We start from the raw sequence: 17855 nt of genomic DNA, 5'->3' as shown, positions 1-17855 counted from the left end.
AATATAAGAAGAAAAATGATACTTGCAGATTCCTAATGGAAACCTGAAGCTTCTACTGTATTTAATATACTGGCAACATGAATAAAACCCATTGTGCCAATGAAGTTACTGCAACTGAACTTTTTACTCTGTCTCTTTCACTTACACTCTTGCAAAAGCAAGAAGACGGAGACAAAATGCCCCACAGAAGACCAAGCCATGGCTTGTGCAGAAATAAATTGCAGACATATATTCAGAGACTTTCCTTTGGCTTAGTTTGTTACTGACAGACACAAAATGCTGAACTCTCAAATCTTCTTCTAACCGCATCTCCTGCAGTGGAACAGCAGAGCGCCCACGTGCTATTCATAATTTACAGCATGTTCATACTTCGGGACAGCATGTAGATAAGCAAACATCAAAATATCACAGGCTTTTTGTGTGTGCACTATATAGTACCCAGAGAGGATTTGAAACACTTTAAAAGTGAGGTCCAATTAAAATTTTGTTGAAAATCTCTTTTAAAATGCAATGCTTCATTTCTTCCCTGATCAGAGAACAAGCCCTTCAGGATGTCAAATCTCATCACAATTCCTTTTTCCTTTCCAAGCTTTAGACACATCAGTTTTTTTCAGGCTAACATATGCGTTTCTGTGGAAGGCATGGGTAAATTGTGAGAAATATTTGAAAACAAAGTATTTAACCCTTACAGCTAATGCAACGTAATTTATTACTTTCTGTAGGGGTACTGCAGATTAAACAGGTGATCACAGCTGCTGATTCCTCATTTCTCTAACTTGCAGCTTTGAATTTCCCATCTTCTCTCTCATCCTGGGAACTAGACTCTCCTTCCGTTTTTTCCTCTCTCCGCAAACCCTTTAGCTCAGTTTCGCCTTTATTGTATCCTGGGAACAGACATTGAAACCCCCTTTTTTGTTTTAATGGTTAATTCCCTGCCTTTCTTACTAAATTGGAATATAATCAAATCCAGCTCACATTTTACTGCTTTTCCTCCCATTCTGTGCCTGTGCTTTCCAGCCACCTGGGAGCTGACTCCACACCAGGGGACTGCGTGAAGGACACCGTGTTGTGTCCTTCGGTATGGAGCAGCACGACGTGACGGTGTTTAGTCAGGGGACCTCACTGTGAAAGTCTGACAGATCCCCCTGGGAGCTGGAGCACAGGGGCAAGAAAAAAACTCTGGTCCTTGGCAAAGCAGTAGTTTTCTCACCTGCAGGTGTTTGGCATGACCTTGCATCTCAGAGGTGCAGCTCACCCCTACCAGGTTGGTGGTCAGAAACTCCCAAAACTGTTTAAGTGGAGAATTTCAGTTCAAGACCTCTCCACATACACGATGAAGATGATATCTTGAAGTGCTATGCAAACAAAGAAATGTCCAGTATTATTCTGAAAACAACAAAATTTTGAGAAACAGATACTTCACTGGGAACTGCTGATGGCTGGTCATTGTTATATGTCAGGCAACCCTTTTAGATTTTCAGCTCTAAACTTAAAAGCTTATTTTAAAAAGCCTTGTCCATAAAGTGCACTTTAAGGACTAACACATTATTAGTGAAAGCCACTTTTAGAAGTGATGATTTCTTCTATTTTGCTGTACATTGAGCTCCAACACAAGAGATTTCCTACCACGTTCATCCTCTGAGGAGTGTTTTAGCAGTTACTGTTTATGTATTTTTATTTTCCAAGGATCTTTTGCTGCCTTTCCCAGTTTTTAAATGACTTGATTAACAAACTAAGTATCGTACTTTAACTAACAAAGAAGAGTAAAAATGCAAGTAAACGTTTACAAGTACCTGTGATCAACACATGCCCTGACTTCTTTCTACCTTCCATTCTGTGACCTTCAAAGGTTATTTGTATCAGAAGAGATATTACTACTGTATAGAAATCTGCTTTTTGCCTACATATGAGCTGACTTCCAGGCCCCCTAAAATCTATGGAAATTTTCCCAGGATTTTACCTGGGACAACTTTCTGCTTTGTGAGACTGCTCCTGCTCATCAAATTGTGCAATGATCAGTCCCCAGGCATGACAGCCACAGCAGACACAGCGAGGGTGGAGAGGGCAGCCAGACCACTTCTCTAAGCAGCACCATTTATGATTCTGCCTTAAAGTGGCCAGGAGGCTCAAAGTCACCAAAACAGTTATTTTCAACTTTTTCGTGCCATTTCAAGACCTGAGAGTTTCCAATGGATGTGCAGGTGTCTGTGTGCCAGCTTTAATGTATACTAAGGATAAATCCAGAAGCCTACGGATGACAGGCTGAAAACCACTGGACATTGTCAGATACGCAAAATTACTCAAAATCATGAGCTTATATACGTGTTTACATTTCAGATTCCAGTTTCAGAGAAAACAGCATATGGTACAGTTAGCAGTAGAAACAGTCTGTAGGCACCAGCCCCTGCCATTACCTAAGTACATTAGTAAACATTTAAATTGGAGGAAGTTTTTGTATTAAGGAATTAATAAGCAAGGAGTGAATACTACCATAAAAAAGAAGAAATTTTACATTAAGAGGCTGGCTTTAAAAATTATAAGAATAAAAAAAGTAGCAATTAAAAAGAAAGACTGAACAAATGTGCTGTAAATAGTTTTCTAATGAAATTTACATAAATATCCTTTCTCACAGCTAGGCTGATGAGACATCAGGCTTTAGGCTCAAGAACAAAAAAAAATCTGTAGGCAGCTGATAACTAGAAAGTAAGAGCTTTGCTTAGCAGCTGATATGATGACCTTCACAATGACCCTTGGTGCCTTTAGGTCCCATCAGCTGTTTGCAGTGTTGGACAGGAGCTCTCCGAGGTGTCCTCGATCTTATTCTCAGCTTTCCTTGCCAAAGAAACCTTGGTGAATTGAGGGAAGAAACAGCCTCTGTGCAGCTGGGGTGCAGGCAGGGAAGGCACCTGGGAGCCAGGGCTGGGGAGTTCCTCTGGGTTTCACTTTCAGTTCTGCAGGTTGCTCCTTTTTTTTTCCCCCCACATTGCTGAAATGTGGTGCAGAGTGCTCCTAACATGATTAAAATGTGTCACTGCTGAGCTCTCTAAATTCAGGAAACCTTGTTTGGATTTGGTACATGACATCTATAGTGGCTGTTTCTTGGCTGCGCTGGTTGCACTTTCTTAAGAGACGAGTTTCTACTGCTTGCTGCGGGGAACCAAATCAATGCTCAAATTAGGAGACTGATGAAACAGTTCCTGCTTTGAAGTCCCTGTTGCACCTGGGAATCCTTAGGTAATCATGATTTTTGTCCTTACTATTATTTAGCTGCAAAAGACTAGCAGGGTTCATGGACAGACCTATGGGATTGCCCAGATAATATCTTATTAACTGTACAAGACAAGAGCAGGTAAGATATACTTCTTAGTGGTTTCCTGGGTTTCATCCCAGTAAATGTCTTACACATCAAGAAAAGGCAGTGCTTTGAGATTCTTAATGTTTCAGTGTGACTTAGTTACTAACTTTCAAATATAACTTTTACCAATGGTTTAGGCACTGCCAAAGCACTTGTGTTAATGATTATGCTATGCAGGTATAGCTAGACTGAAATTACTGCTGAAGTTAGTGACTTTGCAATTACAGAATCTTCCCTGGGGACCCATAGAGTAAGTTTGCAATAGCAGCCTCACCATTGCGTATATAGTCTTATTGGCTATTGGCAAATTGTGGCAATAAGAAATCCTGCTCTATGATTATCAATTTCAAATTCTATTAAAATCACCTTTAGAAAAATGCAGCTTTCATCTTTCTATATATTACTGGTTACAAAAAGGGATTTTCTTCTTATTTAATTACAACTTTATTGTTGGAGAAATGCTTCCCTTAACTCTTTTTGTTTATGCTATTTATTTATATCTGAAATGCAATTCAAACAATAAAATCTCAATTTATGTCTCCACTGAATATGGGATTTTCTAGATTCTGTCCTTGGAACTTACTAATTCAAAGAAAAATTCCTGCTTTTTTCTCCCTTCCTATTTTATACTATCTAAAGTACATGCATAATATATATATTAAAAAATAAAATAAAACTATCACCAAGAACATATTTAGATTCCAAACCAAAAGATTGTTATAGGTTAGAAAGTCCAGATGTAAAGTAGAAAAAAAAAAAAAGACTACTGTACATAAATCAATGAAGACTGAGATATCTCCTGTTCCTCAACCAGCAGCTCTGTCAAATGGTTCTAAGTTTTGAAGTTTTTTTATCAAAAGCCAAAGCACATTGTAGATTTCCAAGGTAGGTGAGGTGAATGCAGCATATTGGCATCTGATTTCAAGAATCTTAGATTGAAAGCCTGTTTCCAAGCCATTTCTCCTTTCAATTTGTTTATATCTATAATGATTTACTTAACTTTTCGCTGCTTTTGCCTAGATCAAGGCTGTCTTAGCTCCGGTTTTCAAAATACTTAACCCAATGATAAGATACGAGTACTGTCACTGAGATCAAGAGAACTAAGGGATATATATAAAATTAAGCATGTATTTTATACAGGTAACTAGTTGCTTTGTTGAATTAGGACCATAATAAGAGCATCACTTCTTTACACTTTTTATTTAAGAAATTTCTTTAGTACAGAAAAAAGGTATATTCTTCCATTTTCAGTTTACATGACAGTCTTTATTAGTGCGTCTTCCTACTTTCTCCTTTTTTAAATAGTAGCTAGTGTCTTCCAGTCTTTCATAGATAACTACTATGTTATGCTATATTTCCAGCTAGGTAGTTACCATTCAGTATTTCAATATCTACTAATAATATGTTTTTTCTTGGTTTGGTGTCTGACCTGCAAATAATTCACAGAAACCAAGAGAATAATTTCTATCACCGTCTTTTAACTTTTATGATTTTTTAATTTTCTGAAACTTTTATAAGGATTTCTGAGTTTTCATACCTGTCAAGAACAACTTCTAAGATTAATGCTTCATCAGTTTTTCATATTGAAAATAGAATGTCTTCAGTAGAGGTAATAAATTTCAACTTTCGTGTTAATGAGAATGATTGAGAAACATTTGAGATGCACTCTTCATTTAGTTAGGAATACAAAATCAGACTAAATATAAGAGAAAAAAATTAGCTTTAATAATAGGTTATTCAGTTTAAATAAGTAATATTCTATCTTATGTATCTACCAATGACAAATTTTAGCTGTAATTATAGAAAACCAGGGAAAATATAGCTTACAGAGAGAATTTATTTTATACTTGAAATCATGTCATTGTATTATTTTTTGGCTGAATTTTTATCTGCTGGGAATCACTCCCAATTTTCAAGAAATGTCAAATGCAGCATTGATATCTTGGGGTTTTCATAAATGATCTTATAGAATCAGCTTTAAAATTGTTATTTCTTTTATTTTTTCATGTTCTTTAGACTTCAAAAATTCAATACGGCTTAATGGGGAAAAAAAAAGAAGAAAAAAAGGAGGGAAAAAAGGAAAAAAGAAATCCATGTCCATTGCTTTAATATTTTAATGAATATGCCTACTAGGGACAAAGGACCTTTTTTTTCTGGTCTATGGTGTGCTGAGAATACTCCAGAACCTATTTAGAATTGATTACATTTCTTTAACCTCTTTCCCAGTGTTGCATTTACAAAACCTCCCTCCAATTCACCATTACCCACTCTGCACAAGGATATGAACTATCATTAGGAACACTATACTTAACAAATACTTTGCCATGGAAAAAGTAGTGTTGGTAGTTCTTGATCTTTATTAACATTAAAAGGGCTTGACATTTAAAAATAAAAGAAAATGTTAAGGTGAGTTTCATAAGCAACAGTAAATAGTGTGAGGAAAAGTATAAGCATTTTGAAAGACTTAGGATTTGGGAACTTTTCTCAACTAAGCATTTAAATTACATTTTTCGTTATGTTAAGGCTAATGAACACTACTGCAATGTGTACATTAAATGTGACCCACAAATAATGAAACAAATACAGATTATGAAATGCCATAGTCATTATAGTTTTGAAGCAACTACAGTCTCCAGGAAACTTTGAAAGCCCAGTACTTTGCAGCCTTTCCTGAACACAGCACATTTTTTAAAGAGGAAAGCCTCCTGTATTGGCTTGACTCCAACTCCCTGCAATACTGGGAGGATCTGATCTGTCATTTCCAAGAACCCCGCTTGAAATCCTGAAACTCCGAGTTAAATCAGCGCATTGCTCCTAGACTCCAGTAATGAGTATCTGAGTCTACTAGGCTGGCATGTGGTCTGGCAAAGGAGAGGAATCAGCTGTCAAGTTCCCTATTGATATAGAAATGGAAGATCTGCCGAAGCCAGATGTGTTGCCAGCTATACCTAGCTGTGGAGCATCCTGTGCATGGTCAGCTTGTGCGTGGTCAGTGCACTGAATGTTTTGAAGGCACTGCTAATTACTCTGGAGGATTTCAGGATGCACAGAGGCATGGGTTGACCCTGGTGTCTAGGTCTTACAGTTTCATTAAAATAAGATTACTATGAAATACGACATTGTGGGATTTTTCTTTGTTTTGATATATTAATCTGTCTTGTGCTAAAACATATCATGCCAGCTGAAAATCAGAGTTTGTCATCTGCTTGAACATGGTGGATAAGAAAAAACTGACTCCATGAAGGTTTTTTTTTTATTTTTAATTTTTCATCCATATATATTTTTTTTCTGTCTTCCATTAGCAGAAATATCTGCAATGTTTAAGGTTTAATAAACCCTCAAAGGCCAAAACTGCTGGCTTCTTGGAGTGCAACATGGAAATCATTAGCAAACATGTACATCTATAATACAAATTCAAAGTTGAATCTGTTTGCTGGTCCCTGTAGAAGAGGAAGTTTTATCTATCTTTCTGTAGGCACCAGCTTACCATTTCTTCATGTGTAGCTGTTAAAAGAGCATGCATACAGATGAGTTCTTAGATGTCTGATAGCAATTTACTTACCCAAAGATCCCATTTGCATGTGACAAAGTAGATGCATATAGAGTCTGGGTTTCATTTTACGCTTACATTGAGCCCTTAAGTGACTGCTGCTGAGCACATCCTTGGAATAACAAGCAGCATTTGCAACTTCATCCCCTAAAAGTTTATATCACTTCTGCTGGATTAACACTGTAGAAAGTTACAGGGAGTATAACATATTCTACATTTGGATAAGTATTGAAAGGAATGGACAGCATTAAAGAATGCATGTTGCAATGATGCAGGTGTTTTGGCTAAAATACTGGGCCACTAAATGAAGTAATGTTTCCATGTGTTATTAACGAAGCTGGGATTTCCCCCTCAATGTTTACCCCTATAGCTCCAAACAATTTTGTGAGACCTGTGGCTGAGCACAGCTGCATGACCATTACTCAGTGTCCCCACTTTCAACTCCATAGAAGGGTTAAAATAATATGGTAAAGTTTGTACCTCACAGTCTGTTTTGACCAGAGTCTTGCAGTACCAGTGGTTTTGGGCTGACTGAAACATTTGTGTCCTGAATGCATCACACCTTGAGCACAGGCTGTATTTGATGCCACTGTGATGAACTAATCCAGAACTTCCACATGCTCTCATGGTTGTCTACAGTATAATAACAAAGAAATTTTTTGCATCGAGTCTGGTTGAATTTGGCCATGCAAGGTCTGCTTTAGGTTTTGTTTCAGTCTTTTCAATTAATGGATACAACAAAACTTCACAGAAATGGAGGCTGTTGAGTTGAAGAGCTCCATCCTAGTAGCACACTACCTATAGGCAGCAGAAAGCAACTACAAACCACGTAACGGAAGAGGATTACTTGCCTATTCACAAAGAATAGGAAGAGGAAATTTGTTACAGCAAAATGTTTCAAAGTATTGCTGTTGCATGATATTGTACGTCACACTCAGCTTGTTCACTAAATGAAAGGACAGCCATTACATAAACAGCTCTGCAACATACCTGGAGGCAATGCAAGATTAATTTATTCTGTTATGTTTCTAAAAAAAGAATCCTGAAATGGTTAAGGGAATAAGAGTGCTTTCAGGTACAAAAGTATATGTAGATAATTGCTTTCAATCTCCACGGGAAAGAAAAAAAGGTTCAGATTAAATGATCAACACCCCTGCCTTTGGTTATTAGCAGGTATTTTTCTTCCTAAGTGTGGGAGGAAACAGGTAGTGCGTAACTATATTCCAGTTTATTGCTAATGCACAGGACCCTGACAAAACCAAATCTTTGAAATGGCATAATCTATATCTAAAACCAAAGTGCAAGCAACAATCAATCACATTTTCATTCCGAGGATGCTTGGATAGAAGACTTAATTATTTGCTGATGAAGGGAAATAAGGAAATTCTCATTTGAAAGAAAAGCTTAGTTTGCCACCAGCTTTGTTTGGTTTGAATTTGGATATTTGCCCTCTTGTTCTGACTCTGAATATTAGATCCAACCAGTATCTAAATTCATTGTGTAGCCAAATCAGTAATAATCATACTACATAATAAAATAAGTAGTGATATCAAGTGCTTTATGACTTGATTTGTGATTAGGAGCAGATCAGGAATTTTATGATGAAGTGTTTTTTTCTTGGAAAAGGCAGATGTGCTGACACCAAATATTTTCATGGGTAAAACACCTGTTCCAATGAATGGTCAAGAAAAAACAAAGCTGTGAGGGACTCTGCGTGCTTGCTGGGAGTCTGGGGACTCCTGGATGCATTGCTTGAAGAAAGGCTTGCATGGAAAACAGCCCAAGAGCAAAGGGCTTGAGAGCAAAGCTGAGAGCCTCCTGCTTCCATATGACACGGCCAAGAGACTGGCAAGATGCGAGCCCCAGTTCCTAGAGTTTGACTCAGCCGTAAGATCTGGATATCTGCAGGCTCCGATCTCTCCCTCTCAGTCCATTGAGACAGCCTGTTAAAAACCATGAATTAAGATCAGAAATGTTCTTTAGAATGTAGACATCAGTCTCACCCGTTACAAGCAGGAGTAGGTGGGACCATTTAACTGAGAAGAACCACATGCATAGACGTTATCTACTGTGTGTTTAAACACTTTCCTGGAGATGGGAGATTTCAACACTTTTACGAGTTCTCCCATTTTTCATTATAACTGAAATTACACATTTTTTGACTATCCACCACAATTGGAGAAAATAATAAATAATGCCATTGCTCTTTGATCACATCACAGAAAAGATAGCTTCTGATGGTTGTGTAGCTATCTGCCTGCTGTAGTTCCTAAAACGTTTCAGAGTTGGCAATGTAACCCAAATAATTTTAATTAACTAAAAGCAGGCTAATACATAAATATCATAGAAGTAAAACAAAGGCATACGCGATCATCCCAGGCATTTCTCATTTTGCAAATTGTCTGCTCATGCCGGTATGTCAGCCCATCAGATAACAAAATTACCACTTACGGTAATTCTGCTGTAAACTGAACTTTTTACTTTTCATCAGACAAAGTTAAAAATAACTGACAGATCAGGAGTATAATAGCTCAGGGAAACCACTGTGCTAATGAATCTAACAGTTTCCCAAACTGGACTAGACATCTTGCTGGATTGGAATTTGAATAAATTCATGATTGCCTGAACCCATCTGTGTAGACATACCCTAGATCTTGGCTGTTCATAGCCCTTCAAATGCTATTAAAACTAGGGAACTAGGGTGGAAAGAAATGTTCCCTGCAATACACGATAATGCAGTTGTAGTCAGTGGAAATGCTGGAGCCTCCATGGTATGAAAAATGTATATTTCAAATAAATGCATTAGTGTGATGTTTACATATGAATGCATAGCATGAATAATTTTCTAAGTAAGCATGTGCAAACCATTTTAACAGACAATATTCACAGAATCATAGAATGCTTTGGATTGGAAGGGACCTTTACAGGTCATCTAGTCCAACCCCCGTGCAAGAGCAGGGACATCTAAGTAGATGAGGTTGCTCAGACCCCCATCCAACCTGACCTTGAATGTTTCCAGGGATGGGGCCTCCACTACCCCTCTGGGCAACCTGTTCCAGTGCCTCACCACCCTCATTGTAAAAAATGTCTGTCTTAAATCCAGTCTAAATCTGCCCTCCCTTAGTTTAAAACCATTGCTCCTTGTCCTGTCACAACAGGCCTTGCTAAAAAGTCTGTCCCCGACTTTCCTATAGGCCCCCTTTAAGTATTGGAAGGCTGCATAATGTCTCCCCGCAGTCTTCTCTTCTCCAGGCTGAACAACCCCAACTCTCTCAGCCTGTCCTCATAGGAGAGGTGCTCCAGCCCTCGGATCATTTTCATGGCCCTCCTCTGGACCCACTCCAACAGCTCCATGTCCTTCTTGTGCTGAGGGCTCCAGAGCTGGATGCAGCACTCCAGGTGAGGTCTCACCAGAGCAAAGCAGAGGGGCAGAATCACCTCCCTCAACCTGCTGGCCACGCTTCTTTTGATGCAGCCCAGGATATGGTTGGCCTTCGGGGCTGCGAGCTCACATTGTCGGCTCATGTCCAGCTTTTCAACCATCAGTACCCGCAAGTCCTTTTCCACAGGGCTGCTCTCAATCACATCATCCCCCAGCCTGTATTGAAACCGAGGATTGCTCCGACCCAGGTGTAGGACCCTGCACTTGGCCTTGTTGAACCTCATGAGGTTCACACAGGCCCACTTCTCCAGCTTGTCCAGGTCCCTCTGCATGACATCCTGTCCTTCTGGTGTGACAACTGCACCACTCAGCTTGGTGTCATCTGCAAACTTGCTGAGGGTGCACTCGATCTCGCTGTCAATGTCATTGATGAAAATATTGAACAGCACTGGTCCCAGTACAGACCCCTGAGGGACACCAGTCATCACTGATCTCCATCTGGGCATTGAGCCATTGGCCGCCATCCTCTGGATGTGACCATCCAACCAATTCCTTATCCACTGAACAGTCCACCCATCAAATCTGTATCTCTCCAATTTAGAGAGAAGGATGTTGCGGGGGACTGTGGCAAAGGCTTTACAGAAGTCCAGATAGATGACATCCATTGCTTTTCCCTTGTCCACTGATGTGGTAACTCCCTCATAGAAAGCCACTAGGTTGGTCAGGCAGGACTTGCCCTTGGTGAAGCCATGCTGGCTGTCTTGAATCACCTCCCTGTCCTCCATGTGCTCTAGCATAGCTTCCAGGAGGATCTGTTCCATGATCTTCCCAGGCACAAAGGTGAGGCTGACAGGCTGGTAGTTCCCAGGGTCATCCTTTCTACCCTTTTTAAAGATGGGCACAATGTTTCCCTTCTTCCAGTCACCAGGGACTTCACCTGACTGCCATGACTTTTCAAATATCATGGAGAGTGGCTTGGCAACTACATCAGCCAATTCCCTCAGGACTCTGGGATGCATCTCATCAGGTCCCACAGACTTATTTATGTTCAGGTTCCTCAGGTGGTCAGGAACCTGATCTTCCCTTACAGTGGGAGGGGCTTTACCCCCCTGGTCCCCAACATGTTGCCCATTGACTCAGGAGGGGTGAGGAGAGTGGTTGCCAGTGAAGACTGAAGCAAAAAAGTCGTTGAGTACCTCAGCCTTCTCCTCGTCTGTTGATACTAGGTCATCATTCTTGTTCATCAGTGGAGGTACACTTTCTTTAACTTTCCTTTTCTGGTTGATATACCTGTAGAAGCCCTTCTTGTTATTCTTTGCATCCCTTGCCAAGTTCAGCTCCAGCTGCACCTTGGCCTTCCTGACCCCATCCCTACACAACTGGGCATCGCCCCTATACTCTTCCCAGGATACCTGTCCCTGCTTCCACTGCCTGTGCAGTTCTTTCTTGCTCTTTAGTTTGACCAGCATGTCTCGACTCAGCCATGCCGGTCTCTTGCCTTCCTTGCCTGATTTCCTACATCTGGGGACTGAGAGCTCTTACACTTTATGGAAAGTGTCCTTAAATATCTGCCAGCTCTGTTCTGCTCCCTTGTCCCTGAGGACCATTTCCCAGGGGGTCCTACTGACTAACTCCTTGAAGAGCTGGAATTTTGCTTTCCTAAAATTTAGGGTCCTGACTATACTCCTCACCTGTCCCATATCCCTCAGGACTGTGAACTCCACCAGTGTGTGATCACTGCAGCCTAGGCTGCCTGCAATCTTGACGTCGCTGATGAGCTCGTTGCATTGGTGACAATTAGGTCCAGTATCGCATCCCCTGCTGTAGGGCTGTCTATTACCTGGGTTAAGAAGTTATCCTCAATGCACTCCAGGAGTCTCCTGGATTGCCTACAGCTCGCCATGCTACTTTTCCAGCAGATGTCAGGGTGGTTGAAGTCCCCCAGTAGGACAAGAGCTTGCGAGCATGAAGCCTCCTGTAGCTGGAGGAAGAAGGCTTCAACAGTAGGCTCTCCTTGATTGGGCGGCCTGTAGTAGACACCAGCCACAAGGTTCCCTTTGTTGCCTCAGTCTCTAATTCTTACCCATAAGCTTTCGACCTGCTCGTGGCTATTCTTCAGGGACAGCTCTTCACACTCTATCCATTTCTTGATATAGAGGGCAACACCTCCACCCCTCCTTCCCTGCCTGTCCCTTCTGAATAGCCTGTAGCCATTGATAGCCATACTCCAGTCATGGGATTTGTCCCAACAGGTTCCAGTAATGGCAACCAGGTCATAGCTTTCTAGTAGCACGGTAGCTTCCAACTCCTCCTGTTTGTTGCCCATGCTGCATGCATTTGTGTAGAGACACTTCATCTGGGCTGTCGACCATGTCACCTTCCTAGTGGAACACCCCTTATTTCCCTTAAGGTGTTCCATGGAAGTTTCCTTGTTGGCTCCTACTACCTCAGGAGCCCCCAGCTCATCTCCGCAAGACTTTGACTGTGGTGCAGTGTCCCCAGCACAGGTTGTGGGCGACCCCTGGGCAACAGGTTGAGGACTCATACTAGCACCCCATCCCTCTAACCATTGTGTGTCCTCTCGCAGCTTGCCACAGGCAAGCCTGATATGTTCCCCCACCCCCTTCACATCTAGTTTAAAGCCCTGTCAATGAGCCCCACAAGCTCCTGGGCAAAGACCCTCTTTCCCCTTTGAGAAAGGTAGCTCCCATTTGACGCCATCAAACCTGGTGCCGTGTAGGCCACCCCATTGTCAAAACCCCCAAAATTGTGTATTCTGAGCCTTTAAAAGTTTGAACACTGCATTATTTCTTATTATTTATCTCTTTGAGAAATTATACATTCTCATCTTCACTCAAAGACTTTCAACAGAGCAACACTGCTCTCAAGCATGTACTATGGTTATGACCATTACTAAAGTGATAACAGAAAATGGCATTACTGCATCATCATTTTGTTGGTTGTCATAATTTCTCCATATATCTCTTGACCTCTTTGTGTGTTAGCTCGGTTGCTGGGTTAACACTGTCCTACTGTAGAAACAAAAACCTGCTGTGTAATCTCTATCTCATACTTGTTCCATTCAGTGTTATTTCAAGGCATTGTCAAAGGCATTAGGTGCTTGTCTATTGTGAAGGATCATGGTTTCACAAATACTCTAGAGAAAAGTAATGGAAAGGGTGAATCATAGAAAGCAGTGCTTCTCTTTTTCTTATTTTTCTTTTTTTGTTGTTGGTTTTTTTGTTTGTTTTATTTTCTGTGGATATAACAATCCAGTAGATAATATCACACAAAATGTGTGCAGGGGAGAGCATGAGCATATGGTGATTTCATGGGTTTGGTAAGTTTGAAAGTAGTTACAGTTTTACCATTTTAATTTTGTCATCTGCAAATGTTAATGAGCATAGTATGCATGGTTCCTCAGAAGGAAGAGTGGACTGTTCAAGATTAGCACCTTTTCATTAATTTCATTTATACTCTTTGCACCCATCCTGCATTTGGCAGGCTTTTCCAAATAATACTACCAGAGTACAAAAAGGTGTAAAATGAGGAAAGGAGTGTCTCACTAAATAACTGAAGTTAGCATTGAAGGAATATAACGTTACTTATGACACACAGTTGAGTATTCAATCAGGTCTCTTTTGCAAACGATTGATATTCTCGATAGCCTGTGCATAATGTTGTCAAGAGACTCAGAAGGATGTTAACATTTCATTACTCTTGCCATTGATTTTTTTCTGCTTTCTTCACAACAAAAGTCAAAACGTGACCTCTTATTCCACTGAATTAGTTCCAGAGCACTTGGCATTATTGACCTCCTAATGAAAATTAATGATGGCTCTTTTGATTCAGTCTTTCAAGTAGGCAAACCAAGCACATTTAAGAAACAGGCACATTTATTTCTCATATTGAAATGAAATAACACACCGTTAAGTAACAAAATGTACATTAATGCAACATTAAATTTGCAAATTTAAGTGCATAGAATTCAAGAGATTTAAACTGCATTATCAGGAGCTGATGCTGCAAAGATTTAAGCTTGGCAATAATTTCAGACCTGGAAAGCCTTTTACAAGTATGCATACACATACACTTAGAACATCTCAGCCCCAGGCCCTAAATTTATAGTAAAAATCTGTCAAGACTGAAATGTTTTTACTATGCAACAGACACAATTGCACATTAGCTTAGGTATTTCCATGCTTTTCTTTTCCCTTTTAAAGTTAAAGAAGAACTCAAATTCTTTTCAGTGATTTTTTTCTTCTGTGCTCACAAGCTGTCACCCCACAGTTGAGAGGATTTCCTTCATGCGGAGCCTTACACAAATGTTTATGCACAAACTGACTTCAGTCTATGGATATGGATCCCTTCTCCCTTGTATCTCTGTAAATAAGGATTACCTCTACCAGGTGAAACAGGAAAGGTGAATGGATTCATATCTGGAGAGTGGGTGAAAGCTTGCCATTTTATCTAAACAACTTCCTACTCCTGGGAAATTGTCCCAGAAATAATTCCTGGGGAATTATCTAGGAAATCTGCAAGATAGTGAATAAACTAACTTACTTTCTTCCTCTGTTTCCTTAGACAACAAAGACTATGATGCATATCTATCCTATACCAAAGTGGATCCTGACCAGTGGAATCAAGAAACTGGAGAAGAAGAAAGATTTGCTCTTGAGATCCTACCAGATATGCTTGAAAAGCATTATGGATACAAGTTGTTCATACCAGACAGAGATTTGATTCCCACAGGAAGTAAGTCATGTCTTTATGCTTGTGTATTTCCTAAACAGCAAATGCAGTGATTGCAGTGATTGTTTTGGTATTGTTACTATGCCTACTCTTTCAGAATGTCATCTTTCCTCCTTTATCTGAGCAAATGATGAAGATAAGCCACCGAACATACTTTATGTGTGTTTCCCAGATAAAAGAAGATTATTTTTTAGTAATTGCATTATATTGATTGAGGGTGAGACAGTGCAGAAAGGGCATGCATAAGGAAAGGAAATGAATGAGACTAACATTTTTTTCACAGATTTTTGAGAGCTTGCATATCTAGGAATGAATACAGAGGTCTTTGTTTTCTGTTCCTTAGAGTTTGCCTGGAAAGATATCCATGATTCTAAGTATTTATTACAGAAATTTAGATAGGAAGGAAAAAGTTGATTTTGGACTAAGGCAAGCATTGAGTAATAACATCTACAGCAGAGCAAAGTAGTGAATTCTGTTAGTGTCCACTGCAGATAAATATATAGTGGAGGTACTGGATCACTCTCAGAGACTGAAAATTAGAATTGATTCCAGCTGGTACAAGTAGATCTTTTTCATGTTTCTTTTACATATTCCAACCTACGTACAGTAATTTTTTGTAAGTTGCTGTAGCATTCTTCATAACTTCAGTGTAGCTATATAGACGGCTACTAAATTCAATATCTTTTACTGAAGATAAGAAAGGATTCTTGGTGTAGGCAAAGCACAATGTCAAACATAATTGCATGGATATTTTTGAAATCCACAGCAAATTAAACATTAATTTGCAGGAGACAAAACTATTTTTGTGAATATGTGTGGTGGGAGCATGAAAGGAAAATAAGAATCTAACCTTACAATACACCTTAGAGTATCATTTAGGTTTGAGACTGAGCCTGTGAAGCACATAGCTGCTGCTCTGTTGCCTACCTGGGTCACTGCCTTTTTAAAGGAAAAAATGGTGATGGACACACTTGTTCCAATATATACGTATTGATACAAAACCACAGCTCGTGAACAAACACTCACAATCCATAGTGCATGGGGGAATAGATGTTTTGCAGGATCACAGAATGGTTGAGGTTGGAAGGCAAAGACCTCTGAAGGTCATCTTGTCCAACCCCCCTGCTCAAGCAAGGCCCCCTAGAGCAGGTTGCCCAGGACCATGTTCTGGCAAGCCAACCTGACATGTTCACAAGTGATGTTTTTGCATATTTCAGTGAGCTCTTTTGGGAGCAGGGATTTGCCTCTGTTGTTTCTCCCCAGTCTATGGGAGCAGAGTGTTTTCTTAGATTGATTTTTGAGCACTTGTCTTATTTTGTAGCCTACATTGAAGACGTGGCAAGATGTGTAGACCAAAGCAAGCGACTGATCATCGTCATGACTCCAAATTATGTGGTAAGAAGAGGCTGGAGCATCTTTGAACTGGAAACGAGGCTTCGAAACATGTTAGTCACGGGCGAAATCAAAGTGATACTGATTGAGTGCAGTGAACTACGAGGAGTAATGAACTACCAGGAGGTCGAGGCCCTGAAACATACCATCAAGCTCCTCACCGTCATTAAATGGCACGGACCAAAATGCAACAAGTTGAATTCCAAGTTCTGGAAACGTTTACAGTATGAAATGCCTTTTAAGAGGATTGAACCCATCACACACGAGCAGGTTTTAGATGTCAGTGAGCAGGGGCCCTTTGGGGAACTGCAGACAGTCTCCGCAATTTCCATGGCTGCTGCCACCTCCACTGCTCTTGCCACTGCCCATCCAGACCTGCGCTCCACCTTTCATAACACATATCATTCACAGATGCGCCAGAAACACTATTATCGAAGCTATGAATACGATGTACCTCCTACCGGCACCCTGCCGCTTACCTCAATAGGTAACCAGCATACCTACTGCAACATCCCTATGACACTTATAAACGGGCAGCGGCCGCAGACAAAAACTAACAGGGAGCAGAATCCGGAAGAGGCTCACACAAACAGTGCGATACTGCCCCTTTTGCCACGGGAGACCAGTATATCAAGTGTCATTTGGTGACCGAAATGCAAGGGGCTGTCAACCCCCTCGAGTAGGAGCTGAGTCTGCAGTCTGGTGCCTGGAACTACATCCTCGACTGCTGCTGTTAAACATGCATTACAATCTATAACATACGAGGAAAAACAGGGTCTTGTACATATGTTTTTTGCAATTTCTTTGTAGCATCAGTCTTCCTGTTTTACCCATGTCTCTTCCCATTCACATTTTCGACTTTGTTTTATATGTCATTGGAATTTGTATATTTACATTTTTTTAAATGAAGAGACTGCTGTATAGATAGGAAACTTTTTTGCTTCATTAGTATAGTTTTAGACTTTTTGTTTGTTTGTTTTTAACCTCTCTTGGGAATGCTTGGACAAAGCTATGTTGATATCAGAAGCACCATCCATTTTGTTGGCCTGCCTAGCCTGATTCCTGAAGGCCATGCCTGCTGCAGTTCACCTCTTTTGGAGAATATTTGTTCTTAGAAGGACCCCATCCCTCACTGAGAGCTCCAGTTTCATTTCTACTCCCGTAACGTGCACTGCTCCTTCCCTGCCCTTACAATGACCCCCATTCGGGGTAACACTACAGTCTGATCATCTAACATGTAACTTGGTAGATACCTGTCAAACAACAGAATATACCCAATCTGTATCGGTTGCTTCACAGTAGTCACTACAGAGTGTGTAGAAACTAGAGATGGTTTGGTTTTGCTTTCTTGGGTTTGGGTTTTTTAATTATTATTTTAAGAATGAGTTGATTGTATCCCTTTTATAAATATAAAAGCAAACCTT

At 40.3% G+C, this 17855-nt stretch overlaps 1 protein-coding gene across 1 annotated transcript in view; it reads left to right on the top strand.

The window, feature by feature from the left end:
* Positions 1–17079, top strand: part of IL1RAPL1 (interleukin 1 receptor accessory protein like 1) — a 670917-nt gene extending 653838 nt beyond the window's left edge. Inside the window, exons 9-10 of the mRNA XM_072852514.1 lie at positions 14872–15042; positions 16361–17079. Of these exons, the coding sequence (XP_072708615.1) occupies positions 14872–15042; positions 16361–17079 (890 nt within the window). The remainder of the gene's footprint in view (positions 1–14871; positions 15043–16360) is intronic.
* Positions 17080–17855: the final 776 nt, after the last annotated feature.

Source organism: Ciconia boyciana, chromosome 1 (assembly GCF_034638445.1).
Source record: "Ciconia boyciana chromosome 1, ASM3463844v1, whole genome shotgun sequence".
Taxonomy (NCBI): Eukaryota; Metazoa; Chordata; class Aves; order Ciconiiformes; family Ciconiidae; genus Ciconia; species Ciconia boyciana.
Note: the sequence above shows the minus strand (reverse complement) of the source record. Positions and strands in the feature narration are given on the sequence as shown.